At 41.6% G+C, this 19,579-nt stretch overlaps 2 protein-coding genes across 2 annotated transcripts in view; one reads left to right on the forward strand and one right to left on the reverse strand.

Annotated features, from left to right (window-relative positions):
* The window catches only part of Lrba (LPS responsive beige-like anchor protein), a 443,207-nt gene that overhangs the window by 242,421 nt on the left and 181,207 nt on the right, over positions 1 to 19,579 (forward strand). Inside the window, 2 exon segments of the mRNA XM_042701880.1 lie at positions 5,151 to 5,297; positions 7,773 to 7,909. Of these exon segments, the coding sequence (XP_042557814.1) occupies positions 5,151 to 5,297; positions 7,773 to 7,909 (284 nt within the window).
* Mab21l2 (mab-21 like 2) lies at positions 11,667 to 12,746 on the reverse strand. The gene has a single exon (XM_042701881.1). The coding sequence runs from the start codon at positions 12,744 to 12,746 to the stop codon at positions 11,667 to 11,669; it is 1,080 nt and encodes a 359-aa protein (XP_042557815.1).

Below are 19,579 nucleotides of genomic sequence, written 5' to 3' on the forward strand. Positions count from 1 at the left end.
TTTACTTTTATTTCTAGTGTATTTAAGAAGATACGTTTTAAACGATGCAATCTTAGAATATTTTGAATTGTATTATCATTATCAAAGGAAGACATCTAAATAGAAGTGCCACTGGAGATTAGGTGTATATCTTAGTACTAAGAGCCATCTTTTTTACAGATTGATTTGATTTGAAGGAAAGCCTCTGGTGTAAAGGTGGCAGAGTAAATACCTGAAGAGTGATGTTCTCTGTTTGGGCGATCAATACCAGCCCCATGACTCTACTTCTGGCTACCTTCTAGTTAAAAACAAATTTTTTAATTCTGACAATTTAATTGCCCTTCCCAAGTTCACATTAACTTGCTTGGGGAAAAGAGCTTTAGGTAATTTTTCAAACAGAGACCCTCTAAAGTGGTTATTTATAAAAGTCATGTTGTAATGGGAAATTTCTTTAACTTTGCAGGAACGAAGTAATATTTTTAAATTAAAATTAATACTTCCTCTTATGACTAAATATTTTATGGAAATTAGTAGCAGCAAGAAAAGATGGGCATTTCTTCCATTTTATAATTTTGAATTTATTAACAATCCATTGCAGTGACTCCTAACATACTCTTAATGCACAGAGCCCACTTGGGCAGTTATTTATGATCTGGAAGGCACCTGAGGCTAAAGTCTAGGATACCTTCATTCTTTACAGATAAGGAAACTGAGGTGGAAAATGACTGAAATACTATTTGATAGATAAAGGACTGAAGCCCAGGTTAACTGTAGTTCTCTCTTCTAAAATTCGTAATTGTTAATTGTAATAGAAATTTTATAAATTAAAGCCACATACAAAATGTAGAAAGATTAGTTTTAATTCAAGCCATAAATAGTTTCGAATCTTGCTGGATTCAATATTCTTATTTTACATGTTAATAGAAATATATAAAGAGGATTTTTAACATAGTTTAAACTTGTAAACTCATAGAAGACTACAAATAACCATTTGGTTTCCTAGGAATGACAGATCCTGTCCCAAATCAGCCACTATCTCACAATTTTGGTAATGCCAGGTAATGTTGCTTTCTCTATAGGATCAATATATACTAAAACTGAAATTTCTGGGAACCTATGGTAATTTGGCTTTTTTTTTCATTATAGTCTCAGTTATTTTTCTAGAGTATATTTTAAGGAAATAGCATAAACTGTAGAGGAAATAATTAGATTAAAATAATAGTAATTGATATATCCCAATTCAGAATATAGTTATGGTATGTGCTTCACATCATACTACCCATGTCAGACAGCTACCCATCTCTATTTTATGTACTTTTGAAGTCACTTTGTTATTTCATTAGTAATCTTTATTTTTTATGAGGTGACTAATTCTTAGAGTATATGCTTCTTTTACTGTAACATTTGACTATTGGCGATTCCTGTTTACTGACTAGGTGGTTGGTTATTGAAGTGGTTTTATATGTTGCAGCTGAATAGTTTCCTTTGTGTTTTGTTCTTTGTTTAATTTTACTCACCTGCCTTTGTTGGTTAGATAAGTGGCCTCAACACAGAGCTTGTTCTAAGGAACTTGAACTTTATATTTTAAGAACCAGCCTTTCTCCCAGGATTCATGTTCTGAATTGCATTGAAGACAAGTCATTTCTAAAGCTAATGGACATTTTTCATTTTATGTAACAATGTTTTATGTAATAATGCAGTTTAGTAGGTTAAAGATAAAAACTTAATCAGAATAAAAGATAATGTGAAAGATAGTTCATTAATAATAATATGAATAGTGGTTCTGTTCAGTTAGAATAAATTATCTGAATTGAACTTTAAGAAGTATATTCTATCTTCACCTCTAATGTTAAACTTTTATACTTTAGACTATTATAGAATATATTCACAGAAGATATCAAAATAATAACTGATACTTGTTTATAATGTTGATTTTGTATAAAGCAAATGAAAGGGAAAATTATACCTTTCCCTAGCAAATATAAACATGTAATTATCTTTTATTTTATGCTCAGGAAAGTTTTCTTCTAATTTTGAAGAGAAAAAAGTTCTTTAGCGGAAAGCTATTAGACCACTGAGAATTGAACACCAGCGCATGTGGTGTGTATTAGAGTACTGTTGGTAATTTTACTGCTGCTAACTTAAAATCCTCAAGGGGGAGTTAATTACAGGAAAACCATTCTAAATATCAGTAAGCTGCATATTTTCTATGACAAGAGGTTTCTCAGTTGAGGTTGAACAAATCCAGAATCTGAGCTTGTAAAAATAAGTAAATAAATAAATTAAAGTGAGTTGTACATATGTATACCATACACCACAGTACTTAAGTTTTTGTTTTCATAAAAACTATTTAATTCAAAAGTTACTTTGTTTTAATATGAGTCATCATGTTGAGAATATATTTTAAAAATTTAAGTCCCAGTTGGAAGTGATAACACATTATATGTTTAGTGGTCATTTAAATGCATGCGAATTTATTTATTGAGCTATTTTAAACCATTGCCTATTGCCACTGAGGATTCTCATTTTTTTGGTAAATGTTTACAGATTGGAGAAAAAGTTTTCTTTTTTCTTTTTTGTCAGATAATCTTGCCATACTTCAGAATCTGTATGGCAGTCATTGCAGACAAAGTAATGAGCAAGCTGTTTGATTTAGTTGTTTCTGGTGTGTTTGATATATGATCCTTAAATTTAGATTTGCAAATGAGCCTTTTTAATTCTTGTTCATTATGATTCTGGTTTTCCCATCTTAAATTTCACCAAATAATTAAGTGAAAAATTAGTAAGTTACATGTATATTATACTTACAGAGTGAATTTCCTTTCTTTTTACAGCCAGCAAGCAATAATAGTTAGGAGCCCAGACTGGCATCATATTGCCTGTTTTATATCTTAATCGTAGTTGTCATGACTTTTTTTTTTTACCTTGAGCAAGGTATATAACCTTTTGAGCCTATTTTCTTACTGAAAATGGGGAATTAACAGAAGGTTTCTGAGAAGTGAATTCTAATGTAAAGTTTATATATTATACATATATATCTTTTATTATAAAGATAGATACTGTACAGAGACATTGCAGTTACATGAGTAAGGTAATGAGTACATTTCCTATCAAGCGTTGTTATCCCCTCCTTTGTTTTTTTTCCTATGATCTCTTCCCTTCCCACCTCCCTAACTCTTCTCTTCCCCCCAAAATGTAAAGTTTTTTGAACATTTTTTGCCACATGGTAAATTGTATCATTAAAATTAATACCTTTACTTTGAAGAAAGAATTTAAAATCAAGGAAATGAAGAGAACTTGGCATCCTAATTCTTGTTTAAAACCTAACTAGCAAATGATAATGTATTATCGTTTACTGAATTATAAAATCTAGAAAACAATACTTTCTTTTTAATTTCTCAGTAATCGATTTATTTTTAGTGAAGTTGATTATAAATTGGAAAAGATTTTGTTTTGATTAAGACAGTGTTTCTGATTACAGGGCAATGTAATCTAAGAATTGCAATATAAACAATGACATACAAACATACTTCCATGTTCCTAAAATTGAGCGGTCATTTAGATACATTGAAGTTGTCAAGTATTTATTGTAACTTTTTCATTGGTGCAGCTTACTTGTTTTTGTATAGATTCATATTGTGGAAATGAAGCAAAATAAGATTTTATTTACCTGTGCAGTGTATTCAAAACAAAATATAGAAAGTTTCTTCCCAGACTTCCTTGCTTAATAGAAAACTCCTACCTGTTAGTTTTGTATCTAAGTGGTTTACATGATGAATTCATAATAAATATTTACAAACTGGTTTTACCATGAATACTTTCCATAGCCACTCCTGTCAAACCCAAATAGCCTCCGAGTAGTGTAGGTTCGGATTGTTTAAGTATTTCGAATAAATTATGTAAGTATTAGCTTATAGTTTGGGCCTTAGGCTCAGGCAGAGACTGGATTGGAGCACACAGCCTGGTCATCTGATTTCCATATCAATAGTTGGACTTTACTGTATCAGGTGCTTCACCTCTGGGGTTTTCCTGGCTTGTAAAGGTGAATGTCAGTAGTGTAGTGGATTTGAAACTTTGCAGTGTGGCACTGTTCAGATAAATAAGATTTAAAAGACACACAGAGAGATTTTACAAATCATAAACGTGATCTGCCCTCTTTTTTTAAAGAGAAAACTGCTTAAAACACCAGATGCCCTGGAGAAGGGTACAAGGGTGGAGTTGCTGAGTGGCCATGATCTCCTTCCAGTTTTCCTGCTGCACATCGATGGTTCCGTGGGTGACTGGAGGTGCTTCTCAGAGGCTGGCCTCATAGCCTCCTCCCTGCTTCTTCCAGTGCCTCAGCCTGCACTGCTGCTCTGGGAGGCAGCGCCAGGCCTTTTACCCACAGGCCTCCCATCCTGCTCCTTCTGTTATGTTTGCCCCCGGGGTGCCTTAGCCCTTTCGTTTAAACAGCAGAGGAGGGGGTGAGGAGCCTCCACTTAGTTTCCACACGGCCTTGCTCTCGGATATTTGTATAAGGGTGAAGGGCGGGTGGGGGAGAATGCGGGAGAGTATGTGTGAAGACGTGGGCCCCTGAAACGGGGGAAGGAAGGAGGGCGGAGAGGATAAAGAAGAGAACAGCTGCTGTCGCTTTATTAGTGTCTGATACGGCTTCAGGGTCTGGGCTTAAATCCTCATTGGCTGCAAGCATCTCTCTTAGCTCTGACCCTTCTTATTTCTGGGTTGTCCGCCACAGCCACTCCCCAGCTCTTTCAAAATGTTTCAGTGTGATATTGTTTGGAAGAATCAATCACTCATCTGTGTTTTTCTGTGTTAAATAAGTATTATTTCCAAAACTAGGTTCTGATTTTTACTAGGTTTTTTTGTTGTTTGTTTGTTTTTTAAAGAGGGACCCTCTCCTCCTCCAACTAGAAGTAAACACATGGCTCAGTGAGCAGTGCAGGGTCAGATTTGATGGGATTAGGGTGCTTGTTCAGGGTAACGTTATACCAGCTTGGGGAATAGAGTTTGTCAGACTGGAGTGTGTGTCACCCTAGCCACTTTCCCCACAGTGTGTGGCTGTGCATATAAAAGATTGCCCATCTCTGGGCCACTATCCTAACTCACCCCTGCCCCTCTGCCTTAGGGCTCTCCCAGTACTGATGGACAGCTTTGTTTCCTTTTCATTTCAGCTGCAGATGAAGACATCCTTGCCAAAGGAAAACAGTCCATCAAGAGTCAGGCTTTAGGAAACCAGAACTCAGAAAACGAGATTCTCCTGGAAGGCGACGATGATACTCTATCATCCGTGGATGAGAAAGATTTAGAGAATCTTGCCGGTAATTCAGTGGTTGTGCAGATATTTCAGCTGGCTCTGGGACAATGAACATCTAATTACTTACTTCTTCAGCTGTGACCACTAGCACTCCCAAGCTTACACCCACAATTATATTACAGATTGTTTTTGTTCTTTCCTTCCACCGTTGTCTACAATATCTCCTTTATTTTCTATTCTCTTTGTCTCCTCTCTTTTCCCATCTTTTTATTTTATGTCTAATTTTCACTGATAGAGGAAAAAGTTTAAAAGCAGCTACAAAAATTGTTTCACCTCTCCCGTGAGAGTTACTATTATCTGTGAAATGACGGCCATAAATGAGAATCGTCCAATTGTTTTATAAATAAAGCTTGCAGGCAGATGAGCTATTTACTTTGTTATACAAGTAAATAGTAAATACTGTTCACTAAGAATAGTGAATAGTACTGCATATATACTTAACTCACTGAAAAAAAATCAACTCCAAGAATACCATGTTTTTTTTCACAGGATTCACATATATTCCTTGATGTAGGAATTTTGATTTGTACTCTACAGAGTCTCAGTTTTACGTCCCTTATGGGAAAAATTCTCTTGTTTAGCCTGAGATTTTAGCCATTCATTAAACAGCTTTTTCCTTTAAAGCCTGTGACTGTTCGTCATGGAGGAAGGTCTGAATGAGTCTACAGTTTTTATAGGTAAAAACTACAGTCTTCAATTCTGATAATTTTAAGAGAAAAGATGTTAGAAAGCTATTTGGTGACTTGTCTGCACATCTGCTAATGCAACTTGAGAATGAAAAGCAAAAATAGGAGCCTTCTATCTTCTCTGAAGGCTAGAAGGCTCCCTGTAAAGTAAAATAAAATTGCCCTAAACTGTTAAAGGATTGGGTGGGTATGGAGAGAGTAAGGTGGATACTGCTGTTCTCGTCTTTTCCTTTACATCCATTTACCCATTTCCTCCTTTACTTTGCCTCTATTCTTGCTACTAGTAATACATTCATACAGTAATAGAGGTGAAAGGGGAGTTTAATTATATAATCTTGACAATGGCAATAGGATTAAGAAGTAATCCACACTAATAAAGTGGTGTGGGCTAGAAATGAAGTGGAAATTGTCAGGGGTCTTCTGTAGGACCTAGGCTGCCCTAGCTCCTGCAGCTGTCTGCTTACCCTATAATTGAATGTCTGAGAGTGATTGAAAAAATGTTATTTCTTCTCAGGATTACATGCTAATGTACAGAGGGCAAAAGGAGACAGCAAAAGAACACATAGCTGCTTATTTCATCCATTTGTAGGGATGAGCTTTGGGAAATCATGGCTGTCCTGCAGCTATCTGCTGCCCATCTGCAAACACAATGTATCTGCACATTGGGGATAGAGGGCAAAACCTGCGCTGATCCCCACAGAGCATCCTTCCATTGTCCTCCTGGCACACATTAAGATTGATGTGAGATTAAGGACCATCACCCTTCTCACAATCAATGGAAATGTCAATTCATCTGAATTTTGAAACACTTATTCACCCATTGATTACCTGAATAGGTGCACCTTGTTTATAGGCACTATATTAATTCAGAACAGTGAGTGCCAATCTTCTGCTTGACTCTTTTCGTCTATAGGATTTCTACAATGAGGAATTGACATGGGATTTCAAATTCAACATTTAGCTCTACATAATTGGGTGTATGTGTCTATAATTATTATTTTTAGCACAGATATACTTTATGCTGTTCTATCTGTAGTGGGTCTGTTGTTTTCAGTAGTGGTCTGATTTGTCTCTTTGATAAGCCCTGTGGAGATTTGATTATTCCAATAAAAATTCATTCACTTGGAAACCCACCCTCCAGCTGTTTACTCCCAGAGTCCCTCAACTGCACTAATATTAGATTTGGAAGCATTGAACAATATTTAGCAGTAGAAGGCAGGCTTAGAAAAGAAATATTTTTATCAGTCTTGTATGAGGGAGAATTGTTATATGTAAAGGGTTTTGAATCAAACTGGCCAGGATCTTTACCAGAGAATATGATTTATCAGAGAATTTCCTACTTTACTAATGAGCTAGTGATTTTTGTGTACTCAAGCCTCAGTCAAAAACTCCATGTTCACCTCTGGCCTTGGCAGCCTATTGAGGCTTCCTTGCTCCCGGTTGTTATTCTGTGTTGTTTGATAGCCTGAGGCTTGTTTTCTAAATGGAATGTAGATGCACTTATTTAAGCAGTCACCTTCTTAGCTAGAGATGAGAGTCCAGCCCTCTCTATAAAATAAGTGTATCCTCATTTTTTGTTATGGTCAATGGTCTATTATAATAATCTATTTTGAGAATCCTGACCCTGTATTTTTGAAGAAGATTTGGGATGGACAGGATATGGAAATATAAAATTGGCAGGCAATCTTGTATTTAGAAGTGAGAATGAAAAAATTAAATTAAAATTCTGGTCAAATGTGATTTTTTTTGAAAACTGTCATTCTAGCCCCTGTGGCTTGTCTTTGCCTTGGCAGGTCCCGTTAGCCTGAGCACACCAGCCCAGCTGGTGGCCCCCTCTGTGGTGGTAAAGGGCACTCTTTCTGTCACCTCCTCCGAACTCTACTTTGAGGTGGATGAAGAGGATCCTAACTTCAAGAAAATCGACCCCAAGGTGAGATGAGGAGAGTTTCTTTCTTACAGGGTGTCTGCTATAAGATTGGCCTTGGTAAAATTTCCTAGTTCAAATTTCTCTCTGAATTGCCTCTGCTTGCATTCAAGGCACTTGCCTTTTTTAACTTACGATTTCTTTACTGCTTAGTCAGATTATCAGAGTTCATTTAGCCTTGAAAACAGTTTCTACTTAATTGCTCTTTGGTGGGGGAGGGGTGGCGCTCCAGGAACAGCATCTATACTTTGCTTTGAAGGGTCCAGGGTGAATTAAGCTACACAATTCAGTCAGATTCAGAGTGGAATTATTTTTGTTTAGCCTTTATGTTTTCTGGATATTCTGCCAATATATCACTTTCCTTGCTTTGTCCCAGTGACTTACTGCTCTGTCGTGCATGCAGGCATGTTTTTCAAGTGTGGGTGATACCTCTGTTTCCCATTACCTGTAGTAGATTTTTACAAGGCACTGCATAATTTCCTATCTTAGATGAAAATCTAATTTCCTCTTAAAATGTATTTTATGTTACTCTTCAGACCTTGAGAACTTTATTTTAGTAAGAACATTTAAAGCCAAAGTTATATTGATTTCATGAATGTGAATCATAAAATGGCATCTTTAAAAATGATCAAAATAAGCAACCTGTGGCTTCAGATGGAATAATTAATTTGACTGAATGACTGATTGTGTGTGTGTGTGTGTGTGTGTGTGTGTGTGTGTGTGTGTGTGTGTGTGTGTCTTGAATTTATTGGCAGGAGATTCTTACAAATTGTATGGGCATTATTAAATATTAATGATTTAGAAAATTTCAAAGTAACTCGTGATGAAAAGTGTTATCATTTTATTAAGGATTTTACAAACCATTTTGTTTATATTTCCAGCATCTTGTTTACATATTGCAATCTGTATATAGACAGTACTATATGACAGAAGGCCATGATAGAAATTGTTTTTAGCTAGATAATCTAATTCAGCTAATCCAGTGTACAGAAAACTTTCATTCTAAAATCACAGCACCTAGGATTTCTTTTTTACTTTATTGTATGGTTAAAATGTCTGAAATATATTTTAATTAGGGAAGAAAGATTAAAATTGAATTCTGTGATTGTTGGTAGTTCATGAATTTAAGAGGGTCTGAGATTGGTTCAGAATATTGTATTATGCTTTTGGAATATACATGTAGCTTAAAATCTGATTTAGTTTCAAGGTGTCTAATGAATCATTTATAAAATGAAAACCTCTCCCAATGTTTCTGATTGATTTTTTAAAGTTATTTGCTACTTTAGGAGAATCTGTAACTTTTACTTCTCTCTGTTCTCATTCTGTGCAGCATCATTAAATTAATCTTCTCTCTCTATTATTTGTGCAATATGGAATTTGGCCTAATCATAAAAATCACCTTGTACCACTGCAATCTGCCTAATATCCCAGAAGCCAAAACTCTTGCCAATTTTTAAAAGGCCCAGCCAATCATTGGAAGAATTTTTTTTTTATTTTGGAAAGATGTTAATGCTGTAAGGTATTTTGTAGGTAAAGCTTTTTTTTAAAACCAATATTTTTCTTTAAAATTTTCCCTAATACCACATTACATAAGGACAATGAAAAGAATGCTGAATTAGAGACTTTTTTTTTTCTTGTCAAGATACTAATTCTTATTAGAGACTATTTGGGAATAGCTAGAAATACTTTTTTGAATGAAAAAGTCATCTTAGAATGGTATTTTTATCTTTTAAGCTAATTACTATGCTCTTCAATGATTTTGTGCAAATATAAGTACTTACTGCTTGTTATGAAAATATTCTTAAAATCCAGGCAGTTTCTTCCAGTGTTTATATTTGTCTTTAAAAACATTAGTGACTGAACTGAATTAGTGAGCTTGTTTGATAGCTATAGGAAGAGACTAGAAAAGAAAGATACACACACATCAAAAGGATAGATGGTTTCAGAACCTGTAAGATCAAGGTATATTTTGACCTGGAAATCCTAAATGTAAGCTTGTTCTGTCAAATGAGCTAGGCTTCAACCCTGAGTAGTTACCTTGTGTCCATCTCTGCTGCCCTGCTGCTCATCCCTCCTTATACCCTTCCCCCACTCAGACTTCTCCTCCTAAAATCACTTTTTAGAAATTCTCTCTATATCTGTCATTCATAGATTTTACTCAATAAGTTTAGAACTATGCTAATTTTTAAGTGTTGAAGTGTGACCGCTAACCTGTACCTGTGCTTCACATTAGCAAAGCTAGTGGAGTATATAGTTCCCTCCAAAACGAAACAATTCCTTTAGGAAACTTTCAGTTTAACTAATTATTTTGCAATCCAAATAATTTCCTTACATGAAAAAGAAGCCTTTGTCAAAGTTAGAATGCTAAAATTAGTTTATTGGATTGTTGCCTTAGAAAAGCAGAGGCTGGAAGAAGGCAGTTTTCTTTTTTGTAAATTCTTCGAACAAGTTTTTCTTTGCTATTGAATGGGTATTAAAGTCTTTGGTTTGAATTGTACATAAGCAAGGTAAGGAGCATTTTTGAAATTTGATCAAATTGATTATGGCTTGGCATTTATAAGCCGTTTAGAAACATAAGTAGTTTATACATCTGAATTGTTTCTATCAGCATTTTCTGTGGGAGAAGAATATTGCTGGAATCGTTTTATTCTTATTGTACTTAGTTTAGATTCTGTTATTTGAAGCTTGAAGAGTACAAATGGTTGAAGGAAAACCATTAACATGGTTAACTATTCAGAAAACATCTATAAATATTTCATTTGTATTGGATTTTAAAGTGATGGCTTAAGAAAGAACATCTCTTTAGAAAGGTTTTTGAAATTAATATTAAATCCTGTTCTTCCACATAGTTTGCCTTTTCCAAGTCTGATGTTACTTTCATTCTTAAAATCTAGAGAACGAATATACTAAGGATTTTGGTGGGAACTTGTACGGTTAATTTTATAAATAGGTTTATATTTAAAATTTTGCAGTCAAAGTTCAGGTGACGCCTTTTTTGCATTTAATTCGTTAAGTTCACACCTTCTGTATTGCATACAAGAGTGAGCTTTCCTTCCTTCATTTAAGAACAATCCACAAGCAGTTACAATGTAAAGTAATATTTTTATTACTGTTTTCAACAAGACATCTTCGGGCGAGGGCAGAGGGGCGAGGAGGGAAGGGCACAATCTGACATTGGCACTGAGATACGTTTAACACCAGTAAAACTTTTTTAAAAGAGAAATTTCACATATAGTTAAATAATTCTTTTCACTTGGTGACAGTCATTCAGGCAACTCAAAACGAGAGAGAGAGAGAGAGAGAGAGAAAGAGAGAGAGAGAGAGAGAGAGAGGCAGAGACCAACCAACAGACTGACAGAGAAGATGGGGTAGTGAAGGAAAAGGAAAGGGGGGAGTTAAGATACATTGATTCGAAAATGTACCTTGGGTTTCATTTCGTGATGGCAAAGCCAGCCCGATCGCTCCTTTTGCGTGACCTTTTAAATTCACATTGTTTGGAGGAAAATGATCACTTTTGTGCAAGAAGGTGGGTGTTGTTTGCTTGTGTTTGTTGTGTCTGGTTTGGGTCGGTGCGCTCTCCTTTGCTCGCTCCTCCACGCACGCACGCACAGAGGTCGTGGTCGTCGTTGTGGCCGGCCCCGGTTACGGTTAGTTCGGGGAGATCCCGGGCGTCCCCCCGGGCGGAGCGGGGCGCGTCGAGCGCGCGTCCCGGGGCGCGCCCGCGGGTGGGTGCTGCGTTCCCACGCGGTGCGGTGCCGGCGCCCTATAGCTTGTCCAGGCTCTTGGGATTGGTGAGGATCTCCCTGGCCAGCCTCCAGGTCTGCTTGGCAGCGCTCTCCAGGGCCGAGTGGGGCTTGCCCTGGAAGAGGTCGAGGTTGGGCAGAAAGTAGTGCGGGCAGCGGCGGCACTGCAGGCAGGAGATGAGCTGGAGCAGGATGCCGTTGAGCCGGTCGCCCAGGCAGGCCTCGTCCCAGTCCGTCTCCCGCGGGTGCTTCTCGCACTCGTACAGCAGCAGGGTCTTCATGTGGTAGTTGTTGAGGGGCTGGCCGGGCAGCTCCAGGTGACGGTCCCGCAGCGTCTTCAGCACCGACAGGCACTTGTTCCGGCAGCCGCCCATCAGCAGGCGGTTCTCCGCCTCCCCGAACTGCAGCACCCAGGCGTCGCTCTCGGCCGAGCTCTGCTTGCCGGTCAGCGAGTAGCACTCCTTGGAGAGCAGGTTGAAGCCCTCGGCCTTGACCTCCGCCACCCGGTTGGGGCCGGGCCAGGGGATGTGGGGCATGGGCCACTGCGCCGCGCTGCGGGGCCAGATCCCCGTGCACTTGAACGCGGGCGTGATCTGCACCACGTAGCGCTCCCGGATGCGCAGCTTCACCTCGCTGGTGTCGGCGATCATCTTGACCACGTCCCGGTAGCTGCACTTGTCCACCGCCTGGGCCACCAGCGTCTGGAAGCGCGAGCGGATCTTGCGCGCGGAGAGGTAGCCGGACGCGGTGATGAACTCGACCCACAGAGACATGCTCCGCTTCCTCCCGTCGCTCAGCTTGAGCACCGCGCAGCCCGGCAACGAGCCGTCGTCCACGAAGTTGAAGACGCCCATTTGGTTCAGGTAGAGCACCACCTCGAACTCGGTGGGCGAGATGACCTCCAGGCCCTCGTAGCGAGCGTCGATCTCGCTCAGGGAGCTGATGAAGCGGGGCTCCTGCACCTCCACTTCCTTGAGCACGTCCGAGACCACCTTGCACACCTCCCGGATGGTCTTGGCGATGGCCGCCTTGCGCGCCTGGCAGCGCTCCGTGTAGTATTTATTGAGCTGGTAGACCAGCTTGGCCTGCGCGGCGATCATGTTCGGGCACAGGTCCGGGCTGTACACCGGCGTCTCGCAGTACGTTGAGGGATCCAAGGCTCACGCGCGGGTGGTGGCCCTGCGGCTTTGGAAAGAGGCGGTGTGCGTGCTCCCCCCTCCCCAACCGCACTGGGCGCAGCGGCCGTCCACCTGGGCTGACCCGCCGCCGCTGCAGCCCGGCCACCCCGTCCTCTCCCTCTCTCTGAACTCCTCCTCGTTCCTTCTTCAGAAAATCAGAAGAAGAATCACGCCACGGAAAGTGTTTGAGAAAGCAAAGTCCCTGCTAGAACTCTCCCGCGCGCCCTCGATAAGTTACATGGGAAAAGCTGCGCAGGAGAGGTTGGGGTCGGGGAGGGAGATGTCGGACTACTCAGAAGTTGGGCTCTGGAGGTCGGTGGAGGAGCGGGCGCGGAAACGGCTGGGGTGAGGTCACCTAAGTGCCCAAGTACACTGAAAAACAAGAGCGCCACGGTCAGTGGTTCATTCTCAAACTCCGCTCCCGCGCCGGCCGGCCTTCTCCGCTGCTCCCGGGCGGGCGACTCTCCCCTCCGTGCCTCCCCGGACGGAGCGCGGAGGCGAGGTGCGGCTGCTCGCAGCTGAGCCGGCGCCGCGCTCGCTCTCTTGCTCCCCTGCTCTCCCTCCTTCTAGGCGCGCGGGCCTGGTCTCCTCAGGGGTCCTGTCCTCGCAGCTTTCCGCGTTTCTACTGGAGGCGTTGATTGGGTTGGGTGGGAAGGTTGGCGGTGGAGTCTTGTCTTTAGGTGCAAACCGCTGGAAGTTGTCTGATACTCATTTCTGCTTCGTAATTTATACTTTGGGCCCTCACAAAATCTATTTTAGTGTGACGAAGTCGTGGCTGGCGTTGCATCTGGCGTGTCGTTGGAAGGGTTCGGGGCTGTTCCTCTCCTGGGTTGCTTTGCGGATTCCACTTTCTGAACGTCTCTCCCTCCTTTCCTCTGACGCCTTCCCCTCTTTCTCCCCCTCCCGTTCTCTGCCCTACCTACCCCCCTCTCTTTCTCTCCCCCTCCCTCCCTCCTTGCCTCTCCCTCTCCCTTTTTCTCTCTCTCTCTCCCTCTCTCTGATTTAGTTTATGAATGGTCCCAGGGCCATCATGAGGGGGTGGAGCTCCACTTCCTACAATCCCTATCTGAGCTGTCAGTGCTTTAGCCAATCCGAGAGAGAAGACAGGCAGGCTGGGGAACGGTAGCAGCCACGGAGGCACTTGATAAAGAAAGGGGGGAGAGTGGGAGAAGAGAAAAGAAGAAAACACAAGGAGACAGTAGAAGTCAAATGCTCGCACACGTTTTACAGCTCCCTCTTCATCCTCTTATCAGTCACAAAGAAGAAGGGGGGGTCTGTAGAAGGAGTTCTCCTGGAGATGGCTGCAATAACTCAAGAGAGAGAAACTGTGGGTTCAGAAAGATTCACTTCTTAAAAATTCTCTCAACAGTGTGCAGTAGGTGCAAACTAAAAATGACCTCTGCCTGAGGCACATGGAGCGAGAAGGGAGCTATGAAGAGTATCTAATCGTTGAAGTTTCCTTTTTCTCTTCTCTCCAGTAAACTCGCTCCCGTTTATTCTCCTCCTCTCATTGTTGCTGAGATAGAGCAATAGTCGTGTACGTGTGCGGGGGGGGGGGGGGGTGGAGGAACGAGTGGACACGAGGGCTTAGACCCACACATCGCTTGTTCCTGTAAGCTGCTGTGTTGTATATTGTTTGATAAATATTTCATAACTAAGATACATTTTATGCCATTCTTTTATTGTGACAAAAACCAACCAGTTACTGGAGAGAACATGTCTTGAAGTTTTGGGAAGTAACTTCATGCCTGGTAGAATTTGGTGTAGGTATACTTTATTCAAATAAGCGTCTAAAATTGTGCCAAACTGAATGAAGACAGAAGTAAACGTGAGCCCCAATTTAATTTTTCTTAAGACATTAGTATTACAGATCTGATTTTGGAAGTATTCTCAGGCAATATGTTTCGTTTGTGAAATGCTTTTATTTTCCGAATTGACTTTTGCTTTTAAAAGACTTGACTGCTCCAAAAACCTCGGAGTGTCCCGCTATTGATGGCACAGTGGCATCAGTGAAGCCACGCAGGCGCCCTTACCCAACTGGGATCCGCAACCCAGCCTCCCTTTGAGAACTTTTAGGCGAGACAAGGCTCTCTCTCCCGAGGGTTTGCCGTTGGCTTTGAGGTGTCTCCTCCGAGGTGTTTAACACACCCAGGTAGGATTCCTTTTCAGTCTGATTTAGGAGGCCTTAGTCCAGCACCGGGTTACGTCAGGAAAACGAACGTCTGGGGCCATTAAGGTGTTACCTTCCTTTTAAAAGCAAACCCCCCGTCCTGTGGCTTTTGTGGACCTCCTGGGGAGGGTTTGACCTGCCCTGGGGAGGCCCAGCCAGGTGAGCCTGAGTTCGGCTGCGCCGGGAGCGGTGGCGCCGGTGGCGTCGCTGCGGGCCCGCGCGCGGGCGGGCGCTCGCCCCTCCGGATCCGGTAACCCTGCCACCTCAGTGCGGGCCGCGGGCTCGCGGCCCTCCTCTCCCGGCCACCGCCCCTTTCTGAGAACTTTGGCTTTTGTTGGCCGGTGTTCCGGTTCTTTGTGAAGTTCAGCCGCGGCGGCGGGCGGGGAGGAGTTCGAAAAGAACCGCGGCGTCCGCGCCCCTGGCACGCAGGGACGCAGTTTTGTCAACTTTCAGGGTGGCGGCGGTGAGGGCGGCCGCGGGCTGCCGGTTTCTGTGGCTGCTGGGGCCGCTTCCTCGCGGGCTGCCCGGTGCCCCCCCCTCGCCCCGTCCCGCCGTCCCCCGGGGGGAAGAGTTGGTGAGCCGGCCAGGTGCCCAGCTGTCCTCGCGCCCGCCGGCGGGCCCCCCCGCGGGGAGGGGGGGCGGAGGCGCCCCGCGCCCCTCCGCGCCCTGCCCCGCACCGCCCCGCGCGCGCCCATGCACACGCCGAGGCCCAGCGATGATACAACGTGACACATGTTTTGGTTTAAAAACAATTCATTTCCAATTTACCCCGGCTAAGGTGGGTGCCGCCGTTAATAATAAATCAGTTAAACAAAGGCGACTTTAATTTATGGCCGCGGTACTAATTAGAAACATCATTGGAGCCATAAACTTAAACACTCGCCGCGAACCCCGCTCCGCCCCGCTCCCTGCTCCCCGCTCCCGCCTGGCGGCCCGGCCGGCTGCGGCCCGGCCCGGCTGAATAACGGAAAGGGGAAAGGGGGTCTCGGGGCGGGCGGCGGCGGCGGCGGCGGCGGCGGCGGCGGCGATGGCGGAGCCCCCGTCACCTCCCGAGTCCCTCCGCGCCGCAGGGCGGTGGGGTGAAGCGCCGCGGCCGCTCCTGCGGCCCCGACACCCGCGTTCTATTCAAGGAGACCGAGGGAGAGAAAGAAACTCCGGAGGCTAAAAGCCACGGCAGGTCTGGGGCGCGATTGATCTGCATTCTCTCCTCACAACCCGCCTCATCATACTTGAGTTAATGAGGCAGCGGAGGGGGAGCGAAATCTGATGGCCCTTGACAAATTCATTAGGGAGGCTGCGGGACATTTTATTTGACTGTTAAACATCTTGTTTGTTTGCTTTAGGCAGTGCCCACGTCAGCCGGCTCCTGCCGGGGCGCGGCGGGGCTGGGCCGGCCCGGGATCCTCAGTGGGAAGGGGACCCTCCCCAGGCTGGGGGGGTGTGTTTTGTTTTGTTCCCTCTTGGAGTTCTCAGGGCCAGACCCTTCCGACTTCTCTTGCTTTCATCTCTTCCATCATCGCATTAGGGATTTTTTTTTTATAAGCATGTCGATGAACATGGCGAGGTGGGCGTGCGTGCTTTTAATTACTGTCCTCTATCGTACTTACATCGGAAACTCCAGTCTGAAAAGGTCCCAGGTCCTCTCACAAACGACGGCCGCTCACCACGAGGACGTCACCCACCAGCGCTTGAGAAATGCCCGTGTTGTGGATCCAGAGAAGCACCTCGTTCCACACTGCATTTGATTCTCCCAGGACCGCGATGCAGTGAACTTTCACTTGTTAATTAAGCCTCTCCTTTCATTGACGTCCCTCAGGGGTGGGGGGGGGGGTTGGGGGGGGGGAGAATGGACTTACAAATATTTTTTTAAGAAAAGAAAACAGGCATTTACATTTCAGAGTCTCTGGATATTTAAAATTAGAATCCGAAATGGGTATTCTGGTGCTAAAGTCTGGTAATGATCTGAGAGCACTTTTAAAACTGAAAATACTTATCATCGGAGAATAACAATGGGCAGTTAGGCTAGAATGCTAACCTTATCGCTTCTCATAAGACAGGAATAAATGACTTGATTTTCCCAAAGTTTTCTTGGAAAGTAATAAATAGTCCAAATCGCGACACTTCCTTACCTAGAGATTTCACTTATATTTTCCTTTAGCTCTGACTTAAACAGCCTCAGCTTAAGTGCTCTGAGAAAGATCCCTGACTTCCATTTAGAGAAAAACAGAATGGGAGGAAAAGGAAAGCTGATGCCCTTTGCCTGTCAGTTTTACACATTCCTGCACTGCTGAGGAAGCTTCCTTCGTGTGCTGCTGGAGTGTGTGGACCTGAGAAGACACGATGCAGCAGTTCATGTTGTGTTTCTCAGAGGGAAAACCTAGCTAATGGATGCAGTCAGTGCCCCTGTACAGCTGACAGTTATAATCCTGTTTATGTTCCAGAGAATAGAGAATCCTTAAACTTTTTATTCTCTGCTGATCTTTACTTAGAAATGTATGTACTAACAGCCTTCAGTATACTTTTTTTTACTTTATCAGATTAGTGAGACTTAAAAGCTATTTTTTTCATTTGCAGAAACAATACCTAGTATTTCAGTAATCTTTACCAAAGTGTACACAGCTTTTAGATTTTCTGGCTTTATCTTCCAGGAAACATTTTTATAAACACTCAAAAAATTAAATACTGACTTAAAAAACCTTTTGGAAAGCTTTATGCTTTCGAGAAAAGATCTTAAAAAGACCAGGTGTTTATCGGTCTTCTCCACTTAAATATAACTTTGAAACATCTATGTAATTGCCAAAATTTTAGTTCCTATGATAATTGACTTAATTATCAAAAAGGTTGATTTTTTTTTATAAAAACACTTTTTAGTCAAAATATAATCTGGGAAACAAAACATTATTAGGTTCTCTGAATTTAAAAAATGATTACAGTATAAAAACTGGTAGAAAAAGAAATAACCCAAGATAATAGCATGTATTAGTTGATGAAATTTTACTGAAGTAAATAACTGTATTTAAGTATATGTGTGGGACATTAGCATGTCAATATTATGACAATGCATTATTGTATTAAAAGTTAAAGTCAAACATTGTTCTCTTTTATTATCTGTTATTGATCTGTAACTGGTCAAATTATCAAAGTCTCTGCAGTATGCCAGAAATTGTACTTCAGTATTGGTTATTATTCTGGAATCAATCTTGAATAACCAATAATTGAATGCTTGCCTGAAACAGTTCACTGTGGTACCTATTAATAATCTTAAATGGTCAAGCCTGCTGTTGCAACAACAGCTTTTCCCACATCTCACAAAATGACTTAAAAAAAATCTAAGACTCTTGTAATTTATTTGATTAGTAACCCAAGGGTATTGTTCTCAGTTGGATTCTAAGATAATGTTATGTCAAGTGAAAGCAACAGCTTGATATTGAACCTATTAAACTGTACTGAAGGTTACAGTGCTTCTGTAGTTTTAGGAATATTGTTTCATGGACATTTTAAGTTTCTTTTAATTACCTGAGATAATACTGTGTACATTATTAGTAGTGTTTGCCCTTAATTTGACTGGTTAATGTATAATTTTAGTATCATTTAGTAGAATAATAAAGTTGAAAGTATAATAAATGTTTTCCCTCAGTTGAATAGCAACTATGTAAGTACCATTTTATAAACTACACATAATTTGAGTTCACCAAAGTATGCAATGATAGATTAAGAAACTTGTGCTTACAGAAATGGAAGTGTGTAGCTTTTAGCCTGGCCAGAAAGAAAGTACAGTACCATTTGTTGTATTGCTGAGATAGGACATGAAATGCTATCAACATGCAAGGTATGTCAATGAAATTGTGTTCCTACTCATGTTCCTGTATGTCTTAGTCACTACCAAAATAGTACTTAGCCTTTTCTCATTTTAAATATATATGTTTTTTTTTTGAGTTGCATCCATTACATTCTTCTCTTTACCTTTATTCAAAAATTTTAAAAATTATTTCATTCATTTCTGTGGTAGTACTGAGGCTTAAATTTAGGGCATGAGCACCGTTGCTTAACTCAAGACTGTGCTCTCCCATGAGCAACAGCTTTACTTCCAACTTTTTGATGGTTAATTGGAAATAAGAGTCTCATGGATTTCCCTGTCTTGGCTGGCTTTGAACTGTGATCCTTGGATTTCAGCGTTCTGAGTAGGATTACAAATGTGAGCTGATACCCTGTTTAAATTTATTTTTAAATTGAACTTATTAATGTGTTACTTGGTAAATGTTAAATTTTACCTGCCAAATAAAGTTAGCTTGAATAACTTTTGGCTTTCCCTATAGTGTTCAAGTGAAAGGGTATGTTTAGTAGAGCTAATTTTTGGATGATCATATTACACATGAATGATAATAATTATAATTATATAAATATTATATAAATATAAATATATATTATATAAATATTATTATTATTATTATTACCAATCCTGGGGCTTGAACTCAAGGCCTGGGCACTGTTCTTGAGCTTCTTTTGCTCAAGGCTAGCACTCTACCACTTGAGCCACAGCACTGCTTCCCGGCTTTTTTTGATGAATGGAACCTGGGCTTTGTAC

Source organism: Dipodomys spectabilis, unplaced genomic scaffold, assembly GCF_019054845.1.
Source record: "Dipodomys spectabilis isolate Male_0828 unplaced genomic scaffold, ASM1905484v1 ptg000297l, whole genome shotgun sequence".
NCBI lineage: Eukaryota > Metazoa > Chordata > Mammalia > Rodentia > Heteromyidae > Dipodomys > Dipodomys spectabilis.